Source organism: Tamandua tetradactyla, chromosome 1 (genome assembly GCF_023851605.1).
Source record: "Tamandua tetradactyla isolate mTamTet1 chromosome 1, mTamTet1.pri, whole genome shotgun sequence".
Taxonomy (NCBI): domain Eukaryota; kingdom Metazoa; phylum Chordata; class Mammalia; order Pilosa; family Myrmecophagidae; genus Tamandua; species Tamandua tetradactyla.
The window spans coordinates 44,294,799-44,312,336 of record NC_135327.1 but is presented as its reverse complement, the minus strand read 5'-3'; the positions used below and the strand labels follow the sequence as shown (position 1 = coordinate 44,312,336).

The 17,538-nt window shown below is 38.7% G+C and overlaps 1 protein-coding gene across 11 annotated transcripts in view; it reads right to left on the bottom strand.

The window, feature by feature from the left end:
- Positions 1–17,538, bottom strand: part of KIF16B (kinesin family member 16B) — a 370,689-nt gene that overhangs the window by 123,236 nt on the left and 229,915 nt on the right. For 6 of the 11 annotated variants that reach the window (XM_077115060.1, XM_077115069.1, XM_077115063.1 and 3 more), the window contains 3 exons: positions 17,159–17,255; positions 16,379–16,429; positions 819–14,839 (listed from right to left, as the gene is read on the bottom strand). In XM_077115060.1, coding sequence (XP_076971175.1) covers positions 12,755–14,839; positions 16,379–16,429; positions 17,159–17,255 — 2,233 coding nt within the window. In that variant the 3' untranslated portion in view covers positions 819–12,754. Of the gene's footprint in view, positions 1–818; positions 14,840–16,378; positions 16,430–17,158; positions 17,256–17,538 lie in introns of those variants that run through there. The other 5 variants (XM_077115078.1, XM_077115089.1, XM_077115081.1 and 2 more) reach the window with 1 other exon arrangement.

Genomic DNA, 17,538 nt, shown 5'->3' with positions numbered 1-17,538 from the left:
AGGCAGAGATATAAATTAGTGTTTTTATTTCTTTTCAAAGAACATATTTAATGTTAAGAACTGTCTTTGACTTAGAAGTGCCATAGCTTAGCCATGTGGTTCTTGCTCTGTTGGCTCAACCCTGATCCCTTGTACGTCATGCTTAGTAATTTAGTTTCTCAAGTAGGAACATAATCTCTGTTCCAGATCTGACACGAAGTTTTGTGAAATCAATTTGTTTCAGAGTATGTACATATATATGTGTGTGTGTGTATGTGTATCTTTGTGTTGGGAGTCGGGGGATAACAAACACACTATAGCCTGGGGCAACCTCAGCCAAAAGTTGAAAAGATATTTCAAGCAACCACTGCAACTCAAATACCATTTGAGAAGGAAAGACCTTAGAAAGCATTACCGTAGTAGGCACCTGGACACACCTTGTTCAATAGACAAAAAGGCCAACATTGCAGCTGAGTGAGATACTGTTTTTGCACAATTATGAGCTCAGTTCTAAGAGGAGAGAATGAGGAAAGGAAGGAAAGAAGAAAGGCAATTTTTTTCCTTCAAGCAACCAGGAACAGTAATGGAAAAAATTTCTTAAGCATAAAAAGACTCCGTTGAGGGATCATTATTAGCTTTCTTTCAAACCTATCTACTAGACTTCTGTCACTTGAGGCATGTAGTTGTCATACATACATAAATAAATACTGAGAAAGAGATTGTGAAAGGCAAATTTTTCAGCATTTCCGCAATATTGCCTAGGGATATCTCCATTTACATATTTGAATCTTTCAAGATAAAATATACTACTGGTTTTCAAAAAGGTGTAGACGGTAGACGGTAATATCAGTAAGTGTAATATACCTGGAAATTAACTCTCCATTTACTGCATCCCTGAAGCAACCACAGGGAAAGAATGTGGGATTCCAGGTGGTATTCGCTTCTGAGACTCAGAGAGAGAAAAGAGGAAGACTCAGAACTCAATCCTAGCTCTAGGACTTGGTCTCAGAGTAAGTGTTACTTACCATCTCTGTACTCCAGTTTCCTCCTTTAAGAAAATGGGCATAATATTTATCAACTTCCAACTATATGGCAGGAACCCAACTGTGAACAGAACAGTTCTGTCTGTGTGGGATTTATGCTTAGAGACAGACTCAACAAGTAACTTGCTAATTAAAATTTAGTGGAATATGACTGAATATTGTGCTGCTACAAAAAAGAACGAAGTCATGAGGCATGCAACGATGTGAATGAACCCGTGGGACATTGGTGAGGCAAAATAAGCCAGAAACAGAAGAGCAACTATTGTATGGTCTCTTTTAGAAAATGCTTATAAGAAAACAGAGGCCTAGACTGAAAGCTGCTGTAGCAGTCACATTTTGTATGGAGTAGTAATTATTATTTCTGGATTTTAGAGACTGTTTTATATATGTATAACCTGGTATTCAGAGATAAGAATGAAGGAGATCAGGTCAGGATTAAGGTAATTCAGAACACAGGGGTAAGGAAGACATTGTTTGTACTTTAGAACCTCACCTACTCTTTGAGACCAAAGAAAGAAAGGTTTATTTTGTCCAAAACCTAAATTTTCTGTGGCACATAATCTAACTTAACCTGTCTAGATAGCTCATTTAAACAACAGAAGCACAGTGAGCCAAGAATAAAAATGAGGGCCTTTAATCCTGTATAGCTTAATGTATGCCTAGATATATCCCAGAATATATTAAGCAGATAATCAAAAAGCATTGGTCCATGCCAGAAATCTGGGTTCGATTCCCAGTGCCTGCCCATAACAGCAACAAAAAAAAGCATTGGCCACCTGATATTTAGAGATAAGAACGAAGCCAAACAGATTGGGGTTAAAGTAATTCAGAACCTAGGGGTAAGGAAGACAATGTCTCTATTTTAGAACCACACCATATTGTCTGAGATCAGCGGAAGAAAGGCTTATTTGGTCTGGAACTAAAATTTTCTGTAGTGCATAATCTAATTCAGCCTATTGGTATAGCTCATTTGAACAATTAAAACAAGGGAACCCAGAATAAGAAAGAGGTCGTTTAATCCTGTATAGATCATTGTAATGCCTGGATGCATCCTAGAGTATATTAAGCAGATAATTAAAAAGTACTGGCAAAGTCCCCTGAGGGATGGGAGAAAGAATATGGAACTATTAAACATTACCATCAGGGAAAAACCCCTGGTACTGTGTCAAACTTTAGGGATACCCAAATCAATAGGCCAGGCCCTCGATCATGAGGCTTATTCTTGTGAAGTTTATGTAGGTAGTGGAGAAGCTTAGACTACCTATAAGCATGCCTAAGAGTTACTTCTGGAGGACCTCTGTTGTTGCTCAGATGTGGCCTCCCTCTCTCTAAGCCCAGCTCTGCAAGTGAAATCATTGCCCTTCCCGCTACGTGGGACATGACATCCAGGGATGAAAGTCTCCCTGGTGATGTGGGAGATGACTCCCAAGGATGAATCCAGACCTGGTACCATGGGAACAACAATTCCAACCTGACCAAAAGGGGAAAAAGAAGTGTAACTAATAAAGCATCAGTGGCAGATAGAGTTCAAATAGAGTTGAGAGGCTACCCAGGAGGCTGCTCTTGTATAAGCTGCAGTACTTGCTATTTGTCATAACCTGCCAACCCCGAATTAGGACCATTCCAGCCAATCCTAAAGAACACCCAGGGCAATATATAAGATTCCACAAGAGTTCCATGCACTAGTGAAACTTTCTAGAAACCTAGAACTTCCAGATGGGTCTCTGGTCCAGTTAAGTCCTGAAACCTACAGGGGCCAGCCTTTCTAAAACATCAGCTAGTTCCATCTCCCTACCCCCTATTATTGGCAGCCCTTCCAACATGAAAAAGATAGACTAGGCATAGCCCAAATACCCCTAAAGAATGAGAGAAAGATCAAAGGTGATGGTGGAGTTATACAGAGAAGGTAGGGTTTAACAAACAAGTATGAGTGCTGAATAATTATACTGATATTTCTTTCAGTCTCCAGTATCTTAGAACATCTAGGAGTAAAAGCCTAAAATTGTGGAATTGTAACCTATACCAAACTCAGAAATCTGTTCTACAACTAACTGTTGTGCCGTGCTTTGAAATTTATTGCTTTTTTGTATATGTTATTTTTCACAAAAGAGAAAAAACAAGAGATGATAAAAAAATATTTATTCCTTCTAGCTTCCAATGTTCTGGAGCAGCTAGATGGAAAAATCTCTCCGTCTCTCCTGTAACTATTTATTGAAGAGTGCTTTGAAAACTATTGGGTTTTTCTTTGTTTTGTATATATGTTATATTCTACAACCACAAAAAAGTTATTAAAAAAAACTTACTGGGATTAGAAAGTTGGGAAATTGACAGCAACTGTGACGGTGTACATTACTTATTTAAGTGTGATGAATTTTATTGAGGAAGAATTTAGGTCAAAACTAACCACGTATGTTCTGCTAGCTAAGTAAGGGGGACTTAACTTTATTAAATGCCTTCCTTTAAGGACAGCATTAGCATACAGAATCAAATGTTTGTATCTTTTTCTGAGTACCAGTTTGTGCCACAGGAGGGCCAGGTCCTGGAAATACAAAACTTCTACAAAGTATCTGTAATTTTCTAAGACATTTAATTTCTTCAACTCCATCAAGTTTTAAACAAAGAGCTGTTTTGTTTTGTTATTTTTACACTCTAGACTGATTATATTATAAAGTTGGCCATTGCTACCCTAACTTTCTCTTTTTCTAACACAACTTTCAAAGTATGATAAAAACCCTAGCTGATACTCTTGTTATTACATGGGCACTTTACAATTAGAAAGATCTCCATTTCCAAAAATGTAATTGGGAAATCAATCCCTAATGAAAAGAAAGTTGCTTCAAGTTCAGACTCATATATCTTTTACATAAAAAAGATTCCTGCCTAAGATAATTTCAACCACTGAAGTAGGAAGAAGTTATCTAGGAGGTACTAGATCTTATGTTTATGTAGCTCATCTAAATCTGATACAGCCAACTGCATACCCATACTTGCATTTGAACTTCAGTAAACAATTCTAGACTGGATACAAGAACCACTGCCCTCATCAGGATAAGAAGATGAAGTGTAATTGGGTGCTTTTCTGGGAAGAATATTTCTCTCTTAATTATTCAGTTTGTTCAGACTAGTGATATCACCAGAGTCCCCTTCTCTTACCCTAACCAAAGTTTCTTTAGTCTTACTGATTTCATAAAATATTTGGTGTCATATATAGAGAAATGAACTGCAGAAACATAACTGAAACACAACCTAGGAGTCGGAAAATATTTGATCAAAAATATAAGTAGAGAAATCATAATTATGTATTTCCACTAAGTCATAACTACAATATAATCTTTTTTTTTAAGTGCATGGTCTGGGAATTGAACCCGGCCAGGTTCTTCTACATGGAAGAGCTGTCTCACAGCAGATCCCATTATTTACGGGAGCTTTTACATTTCTATGGCATTACTTATTCAGGAATCAGTCTCCCCACAGATGGCACAAAAGATTCTTAGACTCAGAAGGGGAAGCTGATGACACATAAGAGGCGGTTAAGAAATATGAAAGGCTGTGTGTTTGGAAGCCCCTCAATGAAGCAGATCCTCCAGATAAATACAAAGTACATCTTTAGGGAATTTGTAAATGCATTGTGGAATGGTTCTGTTTAGAAATAAAAGGTCAAGGAAAAGTATATAATTGGTAAGGTAGATTATTTTTCTGTGCATAAGCATTATCTTTTACAATAAAATACAAAGGAATATGCTCTGATTGCTTTTAATGAAATAACGTCCTTGTATCAACAAATTTGCTATTTTTCCACTGTTAGTGAAATACTGTAGTCAGAACCTCAGCCAAAAGAAACAGGCAGAACACAGGCTACATTTTAAATATTCATATTAGAATCTTCTCATTCTCTTTTAGGCTGTCTCCTTCAACATAGGCAAATTAAGGAAATTAGCTAGAACATGAAATTAGTATTAACATCCACCCAGATCACTGCAGAGGGCACAGAATGGTTCAATTCTAAAGAGAGCCATAAAAACTCCCCCCAAAACACTCGAATTAATAACAGATGGTTGAATTCAGTATACACTTTGACTGTGACAAGGTCAGACCTGAGGACTGCTGTCTAATGTCCTATGACAATATCCAAACTTTGCTTCTAAAATACAGGCAAACCTGAATTTTATCAGATTTAGCAAAATCCCTAATATTTCTTGCTCTGGTTCTCACATAGTGTATATTTCTAATACCTCCTTGCTTCAACTGTACGTTATATAAATAAATATAAATACATATTTCTAATTGGAAATACTATTTATCAAGCACCTACTTCGTCCTTGCACTGTGGGAATGGGAATTGAAGCAGGTGAGATGGTAGGAATCTGTTGTATTCTCAAATAAACACAGAATAAAAGTAATTTTCATAAGTAGGTATAAAATACGAGCATTATAAATAGCCAAGATATGTTTAAACCCACCTCCAGAAGGGGAGACTGCTTCTGCTGTGAAGGGGCCTTGTCTTAATACCACACTGTCCTGGAAGGCTTAGCAAATACAGCTGAATGGAACTTTGCTCTGACACATGGCTGCATGTGCAGACCTTAACTGTCAAGGTCAGGGCTTAACAAACGCCTGGCATGGAGGAACGATGCTAACATGTTATCTCACTTTAATGTGAAACATTAAATACAACAGGAAACAGAAATACAGGTTTTCAGATAAAAGAGTATTGCCTTTATTTTAATATATCCTTAGGAATAAATTACCTAGACAATGACAAACTGTGTTACACACAGGTATTTGTGGAATGCCCTGCATTTAGGGGCCTTAGGGCACATTTGGAAGGCTTAGCATGCACTGCGATGAATCCATGACTCCAGCCAGAATAGATTATTTGGATCTGAGTTGACCAACATTGTTTCGAAGTTGGGAGATATTAGACATCTGATGAACATTCAAATTTGAAACTACTTTCAGTAGATCATGAAAGACTACTCTTTCTGATTACTCCATTTAATGGTCAACAATTCTGAGCAACTAATCATTAAACTGATGATGATTTAAAAGTGACTAAATTTGGGTCTAGTATGAGAAGCTGATAATATGGCAACAATTCCTCAGTAGGCCTTGGTAACAAGCCCTCAGGAGGGAAAATTAGGTGTTTTTCCTTCTAATTCTACAATGCCTTCAATTATGCATTTTTACTTGCAGATTTTTGCTAAGCCCTAGTCTTGATTTAAACTTGCTGAATTGTAATATCTAAGAGAAAATAAAAAGGAATGGGGGGTGGTGTGAAGGTGGTTCAGTGGCAGAATTCTTGTCTGCTATCCTGGAGACCCGGGTTCGATTCCCAGAGCCTGCCCAGGCCAGAAAAAAAAAAAAAAAAAAAAGAGGAATGGGAAGCTGGGTGGGTCGATGGGGGTCCTTTATCAGGTTTCTGGGGGCCATATTGCATAACCTTCCAACTAAAGGGGCAAAATAAGTCATTTGAGGCTACCTATATCATATTCATGCTATAAGAGTATCCAGCTTTACTTCTACAGAAGCTAAAGGTGCAGTGAGTAAACATAAATTCTGTATCAGGCAACAACTAAATAAAGAAACTTGTAAGGCAATCCTTGAAAAAAAACAGCTCATAAAAAGAGAAATAATCTTTAGTGTATGAAACTCCAGGAAAAAAATTTAAAGTTATTATAGATGAATCAACAATTTTTTTCAAATATTCATTCCTAGCATAGCCATTCCTATGGGGAAAAAAATCAATTAAAAAAATTTACCCAGACAGGGCAGGCCATGGTGGCTCAGCAGGCAGACTTCTTGCCTGCCATGCCAGAGACCGAGGTTCGATTCCTGGTGCCTGTCCATGCAAAAAAAAAAAAGCTTTGGCAGTATGGAAGGAACATATATATTCTGTAATAAGAAGCTCTGGGCTTGAGTCCCAGTGCTTAACTAAGTGATCATTTTTAAGACCGAACTCCTAGGTATAAAATGGTATCAGTGACAACAATCCCTCCATCCCAGGGAGATCAAAAGGAACAACACACAGGAAAGAACTTTATAAACTGTCAACCACCATATGCACAGCATTGGGACTGTTGTCATCATTGTAACCCACTGCATCTTCAGTGACAAAAGATTTTAACCTCAAATTAAAAGAAAAGGTGGAAAGGGCATTTATAGCAGAAGTTACCAATTTCTCACCAACTGGATTATTCAGCACTGTTCCTTATAAAGGAGGCTTTAACAAATTAAGAGGATGCATCCTCAACAAGAGATTGGATGGTGGTGTTTAGAAACTGCTGAGGCAAGAAATAATGGAAAGAATGAAAGGCACCAGAGTAAAAGAAGAAAAATCAAAGGAGGTGAGAAAGATAACGAATGTCTTCTTTGGAGGGTTGTGATTGGGTAATAGATTCATTCTGTTCTGCTACAAGAAGGTGCTATGGTAAAATGAATCATGTACCCAAATTTAGACATGTTTTTAATCTTAATCTGCATTCCTGTGGGTGTGAATCCACTGTAAATAGCACATGAAAACGTCATTTTTACTTAAGGTGTGGTCCAACTAGATGAGGATGGGTCTTAATTAGAGAAGACCTTTTAAAGAGAACCAGGAAGTCACAGAAGCCAGAAAGAAGAGAACATTACCATGGATAGCAAGCAGAGATATAAGTGAAGGAACCCCAAGGACTGTGGCAGCCAGCACCAAAATATACAGACTCTGGGAGAAAACAAGTTTTGTCAGTATCTTCATTTTGGACTTCTTCTAGCCTCAAAATCATGACCCTATAAATTCCTGTTGTTAAATAAAAACCACTGTGTAGTATTTGTGATAGCAGCTCAGATAAACAAAGACAGGGGCTATGGATGGTCAGACACTGCAGAGGGACATCACTGTAAGGAAGATTATGGAAAGTACAATCTAACAATGAGGCAGTCACCAATGAATACACTGCTTCAGAAGTAGACAGTGATCAGCCTATCCATGGAGATGTTTAAGCAGAGATTGACTCAGAAGATATATTAAGCAAGGTAAATTGAAAGGTCCTATGACATAACTTCTTCCCATCACCTGACTGTTTCCATTAGGGCATGTCCTATATGTTTTATCTGGGTTATATCTTCAACAAAGCCTTGGGGACCTTGAGATACTGAATTTGTGGTAGAATAAATTAATGATCCCACTTCTGCTTTCTTCCAGTAGTAATATCATATATCTATAGTTATGCCATATCTCAGTGGATAGAATTTTCAACCTTGACCCTTGACTTTGGACTTGATGGCATGACTTATGTTGGCCAATAGGATGTTAGCAGACAATGCAGGCAGAGGTTCACAAGGGTGGGCTTGCCATTCTGTGCTTGTCATCACTTTCATGGCCACTGTCCTTTCAATGTCCCAAATACATTTGGGATCAATACAGATCCCAAAATGACATATCATCCGGAGCAGAGCAATCCTAGCTGAGTTTACAACACAGCTACCTCAACCTACTTGCAAATCATGCCTGAGAAATAAAAGCTTTGGTTTGTAAGCCACTGGGATTTTGGGTGCTGTTTGTTATTTGGCAATAGCTGACTGATATAACATCCATCATAACATCATAACAGATATTTTAGGGAATGAGGCAGAGTTGTCTGTGTATTTAAATTAACAGGATGACCTCATTAGAAAGTGGTTTATCCAATATAAGACTGATTGACTATCAAAGAAGCACTAATAAAAGCTGTACTCTATTTACCATACAAAGCTTTAAATCATCTGGGAAAAAGCATGTAAATAAAAATTACTGTAATTACTACTGCTGTAAGGCTTAAGTATTCTTAAGTATTCTAAGGCAAAGTATTCCCTTTGGAGGCAAAGGGATGCACACAAATTTTTTCAGTAATGAGAGTGAAGAGACAAGCTGTTTTGGAATGTTTTTCAACAAAGACTAAATAAATTCACCCTGCCAACTGCAAGTCTTTAAAACAGGCAGCTGTGAGCAAAATGGATTTTACTCAAATTCAGCTGAAAAGACTATTTCAAAACACTCAAAGAGGTATTGTCTAGAATGCATTAACAAGTCTTAGGTTATAATGTTTATGCCTACACTACAACAATGCAAAATACCATATAACAAAGTATATATGTACTTATGTTTTCTGATTAAGAAACGCATTACAACTGAAAAGGTGTTACATTAGGTTAAATATTTAAATGTTCACAACGGTTTCACTATAGCAGTCCTGTGAGTTTAAAACTACTGGAGAGTAAGCCAGTGCATCCAGAGGGAAGTACTGATGAGAACTGAAGCCACCATGGAGAGTGGCAGAGACCCTGCACTGCTAATTTCTGCCTGCAGTATAATAACCTTAATACTTTGTGAACAGCAAATCTAACTCTTATACTTGAAAACCATTTTTATTTCAAGGGTGCTAAGGGGAGAGAAGTAATGTATGAAATTTGAATGCTGTAGGCTTCTTCTATTATGTGGTAAGATCTGAACAGAATCCTCATTGTGGCATCCTTGGTTCAAAAAGCAGACTGAAGATGTTATCAATATTATTTTTATGCAATACTCAATACTCATGGTTGCTGTATGCTCCACTAACAAAAAAATACTAAAAATTATTTATACATAGTGGAATTCTGTTTCTTTACTACCATGAGGAAAAGCAAGACTGCTTAATATTTATCACTCTTTGTGGAAATGACACACTGTCCTAAATTGCTTCCTTTTTTCAACCATGGCTTCCTTCTGCTGTTATCTTACATTTCACTCTCTGTTCTTCATGATCATTAATTCTGTTTTTCTTATAAAAGATATATGAGAAAACAGAATAGGACAACTAAAAACAGTAATGCAAAACATATTAGCTGACAGCTGGGAGCTTTTTGTTTGTTCCCAAGGAGATCTGACCCACCCAATCATAGATGGTAACTTTTAATTAGATAGCTTCCATGGAGTTGTGTCTCCACCCATTCAAGGTGGGGTTGCTTACAGGAGCCCTTTAAGAGGTAAATATTTTGGAAAGAGCTACAGAACCCATACAGCCAGAGACCTTTAGAGATGAAAAAGGAAAACACCTTGGGGGGAGTTTCATGAAACAAGAAGCCATGAGAGAAAGCTAGCAGATGCTGCCATGTTCACCACGTGTCTCTCCAGCTGAGAGAGACCCTGAACATCATCGACCTTCTTGAACCAAGGTATCTTTCCCTGAATGCCTTAGATTGGACATTTCTATAGACTCGCTTTAACTGGGATAATTTCATGGCCTTAGAACTGTAAATTTGCAACTTAATAAATTTCCCTTTTTAAAAGCCAAAAAGATGTATTAGCTGAAAAAAAGTGAAAATTAATTAGGAGAAAGATTATTAGTAGAAGACTACCATGGTGAAGTTTACAAACTTTTTCCATGATAGAATAGGACATACCAGTTGTGGTAGTTAGGTTCAGGTGTCAACTTGGCCAGGTGAAGGTACTTAGTTCTGTTGCTGTGCACATGAACCAATGGTACATGAACCTCATCGGTTGCTCATTACATTTGTAGTCGGCTAAGAGGCATGCCTGCTGTTAATGAATGATGTTTGATTTAATTGGCTGGTGCTTAAATGAGAGCGCTCAACGTAGCACAGCCCAAGCAGCTCAGCATACCTCATCTCGGCACTTGCAGCTCAGTCCAGGCCTTTGGAGGTTCAGAAAGGAATCACCCCAGGGAAAGATGCAGGAACCCAGAGGCCAGCAGAGATCACCTTGTGCCCTTCCACGTAAGAAAGAACCTCAGTCAAAAGTTAGCTGCCTCTCCTCTGAATAACTATACATTAACTAAAGAAATCCCCTTTTATTGAAAGCCAATCCGTCTCTGGTGTGTGCATTCGGCAGCTAGCAAACTAGAACAAAGTCAAGAATGTGAATTTGGCAAGCTAACCAATTTTAACAATGATAATCACAGACTCAGAGCCTTTAGGTATATAGCAATAGTGTGTGGGGGTGAGTATCTGTGTATGTGTGGTGGTGGTATTCAGAAGTGTCAAAAACATACCCAACCTATAAACAACTGAATCCAACTGCCTCAAAAAAAAGTGTCCACTGAGTCAAAGCAAACCAGGCTGCAGCCCTCAGTTTTAGGTCATAGGTCATTCTCTGATTTTCTGCCTTTCTCCATTTCCTGTTCACTTTCTTCAGAATTAGGGGGGGGCAAATTAATGAAAGAAATGTAGAACAAGTTAAGGTGCTTGTTGTTAGCTTTGATGAGGGAAGGGAGAAGATGCGCAATTCCTTGCCAAAAAGAGAAGTAGGTTTCCAGGTGTGTTATGCTTTGACACAGTCCTAGTTTCTGCTTAGGAAGAGAAAGTAAGAGCCAACTACAACAGCCATGTTGGCCATTATCCACAGATATGATCAGGACAGAAAACTGACCCTTTCATGCCAGGGTTAAAATTAATGGTTTAATGGAATGGGTGACTCACTCAACTGGGTACGATATTCAATGAATATCTACAGCAAGGTGAGCATCATCATAGCTGGAAGTGGAAGGAGAGTGAATGGGACAGTACAAAGGAATGTCTCCTTCCTTCTGAAACTCTGGAATTTAACTAAACACACATGACTGAGAGATGGGAGTGCACTGGCAGAGTAATCCAGGATCAGACAAAATAAAAAACAAAAAATGTGTAACTTGATTCCTATAGGATTTTTGAACAGAGGTGGATAAAGAGGAAAGGGTCGGTCAGAGGAGAGAGATAGTGTTAGGCATCTTACAGAGGAGGAAGGGAACTGGCGACCAGATGGCATTTCACAAAGAGAGGACATAACACAAGGCAGGTGTGGGCATGCACTCATCTCAGAAGGGAGGCCACCAAACTAAGTAAGGTCAGCACAATATTTTCCTCAAAGGTTGTGAGTGAAAGGCTGGGTGAGTGGCAAGAGGGAAGGCAGCCATGAAAAGTGCTGCATACCTTCTGGGGTGATGGAGCATTTTAATGACACCATAAAGAAACCACTGGAAAGAGTTAGACTTGGAGATGAAGGGGCTTTCCAGCCTAGAAGTGCAAAATCTCCAGGGAAAGAAATGAAATTTTGGAGGGGAGGAGTGGAAGCAAAAATACCAACAAGTAAGAAGGTGAAATCACATCAGTTGGAAGGGAATAGCCAAGAATGATACAAAGAAGAAGGAAAGGGCAATTCACTGATGAAGATGACATGGCAGAGCAGGCAGCGCTCTCTCGAGTCCATGTAGTATAGTGGTAGGAGGGCATTTCTAAATCCTGGGTCCTTATAAGAAGCTCGTTGAATCACTAATGTGCTCTACTACATAGCTTTCCTAGTCACAGCTAAAACAGAGGATGTCAATGAATGTCACTGCCACACTGGGCATTTTTTCAGGCAGCCCATATTAGCCTGCTGGAATTCAGCAGGTGCAGATAGATTCCAAGCCACCATACAATAAATTGACACAACAACAAACACAAACAGAAAGGCTTTAATCACCTGGCAAATAGTGAGGCAGACCCACATTTATAACAGTGTGTTTCAAGAAAATAAAACAAGGTGATGATAACAATATTTTACCTGTGCTTTGCCAACAGCAATTTTAATTTATTGTAGATATCTAAAATATTTACATTTTCAATTTTAGTGGTCTGTGTTTTCCCTGTTCCATATTGCTAAGTTACACTGAGATATTCCTATTCCCTTGCCTGTTTTTATAAGGTTCATTTTATTATCGATATCAAAAAGTAGTAGTATCTTTTTTAAAGGCTCCTCCCTAGAATCTTGTCAAATGTGAGATTAGCCAAAGAGCCTCATCTTGTGAATTGAGAGTTAACTTCCAGACCTCAGGGTCCCCATTCTGACCACCGTGAAGGCATGATGGAGTGGCGAACTGGATATTTTTGGCTTCCTGCGAGTGTTCAGAAGTACTCTTTCTTGAGCTAAATGCAAGGTTGGGTTTTTGTAAGAAGACAAGCTCTACTCTTGATACATTTTTCTTGTCTGGAACCATAACACACCTGAATTCCTTTAAAGAACGGCATTTGAGCACATCAAATTGTGCATGGGGAGGAGATATGTTTAAAGACCTGGTGGGAGGATGAAAAACACCACCTTCCCTGACAAGTGCAATGTGGGTATTCAGAAGTACTAATGACTGGCAATGGCCCTGGCCTCCATCGCCCTCGACTCCAACTGTTGTATAGAGCAATAACTGCACCTCTGCCAGACAGGGAATGTTGACTTCCATATTTCCATGAAGAAAGTAAATAATGTCAACCAAAGCATTCTGGAATTTGGATGAAAACCGGACTCCATTTGCCAAAACTAAATCAGTGATTTCTGCTTTCCAATCAAGAGAAAGCTGAACCAGGTCTTGCTTGAGCAAAGGATGATCAGTGCAGGCAGCAGCCTCAGACTCTGTCAGCAAGACACATAGGAGGTCACGGCACAACTGCTGAGACAGGTTTTTGTTGTAACTAAATACAGTGAGCAAGAGACCGTTTATGGAGCCCAGGAATCGAAGACTCTGTCCACTGAAGCCGATCTGAATCTCCTTTAATCCAGAGAGTGGGAGAGCATGGAAAATGCCCAGTGAGCCCAGGGGATTATCTGACAAAACGAGAGCATATAAAGTTGAACGAAGCAGAAGCAAACATGCTGGCTGGGGGTTGGGGTCTGTGCAGTTAGCAACAGCAAGCCAGTAAATACTTTTGACTTCATTCATGTCACACAAAGGTTCTGGTAGGGAACAGGCCACATGCTCAAGAAAGTCCTCTAACGGGTGCTCTTGAAGTTTTAGCATTTGGTCTGGGAATTGTACAAGAGTCTGCTTAAAGGCAGAGCTCTTTTCAGCAGCTCCATATCCCAGGCAGACAACAGAGCTTGGCAGAGAACCAGGTAAACCTACAGCTGTGAAAAAGGGGGCTCTGTGAGGCCAAGCGCTCTCAGCTGCCCAGGGGCTCCCTGCTTCTTCACCACTGCTCCTGGTCACATGAGCTTCAGGAAAAGGAGATTCTGATGATGCCACGAGTAACATTAAGGCCTTGTCCAGCAGTAAGGGTCTCAGAAGTGGCAGTTTTCTGATGAATGTTGTTACAGGGGAGGTGAGCCTATGTGGATCCCACAGGCCACCCACATGGCAGGCCTGGGTCATCACTCTGGTGCCGGCATCTAACAGGTGATTACTGGCTTCTTTATAAATGTCTGAAAACTTGTGGTAAAAATATCCCAATCCACTGCTGACCTCTGTCCTAATGTTTATCAGGGATTCAGAAGAACTCATGTTTACAGGAGCTAGTTCCTTCTCAGCATGCTGCTCACTATGAAACACTGAGGATGTGATGCTCTCATGAGCCTTAATGGGCTCAAGCTGCTCACTAGAAACACCTTCAGAAAGAACAAAGCAAAGTACATTGCTTTGCTGGGAGTGTTTATTTCCATTATTTATGGATACTTCTTGTGAAGTATGTTGCAGTAATGTCCAGGTGGACTCACTTCCCAAGCTGGGTTCAGCTTTACAACTGAAATTTTCTGCTCTACCCTGAAAGTGTTCTGCATTGCTGGTGCTGCTTTCTTTCAGAGAACTAGAAGAGATTCTAGGTATATTAAAGCACTTTGGTTCAAAACTGCCAGCACACTCAGGATGAGGACTATCCTGAACCACTTCCTGTAATAAGGGCCATCCCTGTGGCTGATGGGCCCTCTCTTGTGATGCTGAGGAGGAAGTTTCAGGGTCTGCAAAGCTCCATGTCCTGAGATGGCTCCAGTGCTTGTTCTGACCCATTTCCATCCTCTCCTCACCAGTGGCACCTTCAGGCAGAAGCGGGGCAAGATACCGTGCCAGCCATGACTGCCTTTTCTGTTCAAGATGTCAAAAACAAGTTGAAATGGGTTGTAGGATCACTATTTGCAATGATTTTGCCTATGATGATTCTTGCAGTCATTGGTTTCATTTTGTGGATTAATTCAGAGGTTAAATCGAGAGCCTAAGCCATTTATATTGATTGACAGATGATTTAAAAATAATAAAAGAGCAGATGATCTGATTCACATGTAGAAGATTAATTTCCACATTAAATACGTAGTAAAACTGTGAACATTTTGATGAAAATACATTGTAAGGCATTGACCCACAGTATCCATTTTTTGGACTCCTACTTCATTTTCTCTAAAATAAATTCTAAGACCTTTGATTCAATTTTTAAAAGATGAAATTTGGGGCGGGCCGCGGTGGCTCAGCGGGCAAAGTGCTTGCCTGCTATGCCGGAGGACCTCGGTTCGATTCCCGGCCCCAGCCCATGTAACAAAAACAAAGAAACAAAATACAATAAAACAAGAAAATGTTTAAAAATGTTTCCCTTTCTTCCTTCCTTCCTTCCTTCTATCCTTCCTTCCTTCTCTCTGTCTTTCCTTAAAAAAAAAAAAAAAGATGAAATTTGGTTGTGAAAGTAAATACAGGCCCACATATCCAAAATGAAATCAGGACATACTTAATGAAAATCAGACAGTAAGGCCAAAAGATATCCATGGATATTCTCACCCAGATCAGGCTTCCTTACCCCTTGGTTGTTTCATGGAAACCCTCAATTACATCTGCCCTGCCATCACTGTTATCTACGAATCATCACAATGAAAGGCACTTGCTATGGGCTAGGCCATTGGACACAAAGACAGGAAGGGCCCAGTCCTCTGCACAAGGTTGTTTCCCAAGAAGATGGATGTCCAGAAGAAAGACAATGCCGACGACTGGCAGGAAGGGAGGTGCCTTTTGTGGAAATCCCGCTCTCTTGCTCTCTGTTCAGTAATGTATGGGCACCATCCGTTACATTTCTACATCTAGAAATGTTTGTTTGTTTGGTGGGCTTTCTTATTAATTTAGGAATGTATGGGAAGGACATGCCTCTCATTATAGGAAAATACAAATAAAACCTTACAAACTGTATGCCCAAATAAACTTGGTTTGACAATTCACCAGAGAAATAAGTTAATCAGTCAAGAGTATTTCCTCTGTACTACTGCCAATTCGTAGTCATAAAATGAACAGGGTTTTTCAAACATAGAGAAGTACTCAGTTTCATTTCCAAACCCCATACCTGATTTTGATTATATAATTCTGCCATTTAAATACAGACCAAGGAAAACAATACTGTTTCAAATGAGTAAGTGGGCAAAGGGCCTCTACCACAGCTATATGCCATTCAAATAAATGTCAAAGTACTTTCAACCTGCAGGATTCCATTTAATTTTAAGTCCACATAATAGCTTGCCTTCCCTATTAGGTGTTAATCTCACTGGGACTTCAAAATTCTAATTATGCAACTAAACATTAAGAAAATTTAATCACATGAGCATGCCTTAATTTAAAACGGTCTTATCAATCTGAAAAATCACCACCTACCTCATATTTTAGCTTACGTTGAATGGTGCCATTGTGAAGTTTCTCATTATCCTGAAAAGAAAATGAAGAAGTCTCTATGTTAAATTATAGCATTTTCATAGCAGCGAACATCTGATTTGATTAGAAATATTTATGGGAACAAAATTCTGAAGAAATATACTTGTCATTCAACAATGTCACCCTTCTATAGAATTCATATTTCCAAGATAAACAAGGTTCTATTAATCCATCTGCTTGTAAGAGAATTGAACCATTTATCACTTATCTTAAAATTCCTAAAAAATTACTAAAAGCAAGATTTCCTTAGGACTCTTCTTAATTTCCAGGGAAGTAATGAAGAGTCTTTATTGATAAAATCAACTTGTCATAAATACACATCTTCTTAAAAGTAAAATGTATATTTCTACTTTGGATAATTTACAAAGTAAATTCAGTATTTCATGGAAGCTGATTGTATTTAGGGAGAAAGAAAAATTTAGACATTTTATAAATCAAACAAAGTAAATCAAGCATTTTAGGAGAACTTATTTTGGTTTCAGAATTCTTCGAAGAGGACGAAACTTTTAAATAAAGTTACTTTTGATTTATTATAATTTGTAAATTGCTATGCTCCACCCAAGCAATATTTAGTATTCTTTATCTTGAATATTTTATATTAAAATTTCATTTTGTAGTAACATCTGAATTTCTTCACCAAGAATATAAAAAATGCACCACCAACACCTATTTGAAAAGTCACCTTAAAAACAAATGACTGCATTACTTAGTTCTTCAGCTCACCTTTGTCATGTCTGCAGGTGTACTGCTGTCATCACTAATGACGTGATGCAAATCCTGAAGACGTCTTCGGACTTCTTCTTCAATGTAAGCACTGATCCTTGAAACATCGGAGAGAGGGAGCACTTTGAACACTTTAATTTTCAAATAGTTATACTCTTTCATAACAGCAAACTCTATGATTCAAAGTGCCAAACGCTAATAGCAACTCAGGACCTTAAATAATTTTCTTCTTTCTAAGAGACTCAATGCTAAATGTTTACTAAATGAAAGGTTTCCCCCAAACCAGAGAAAATTCAGTGAATAACAGAATTATTGGAAATGGAAGAGAGACTAAGTGATTCCATCCAAATTTTTTGTGGGTGTTCTTAGTGGAACACTCA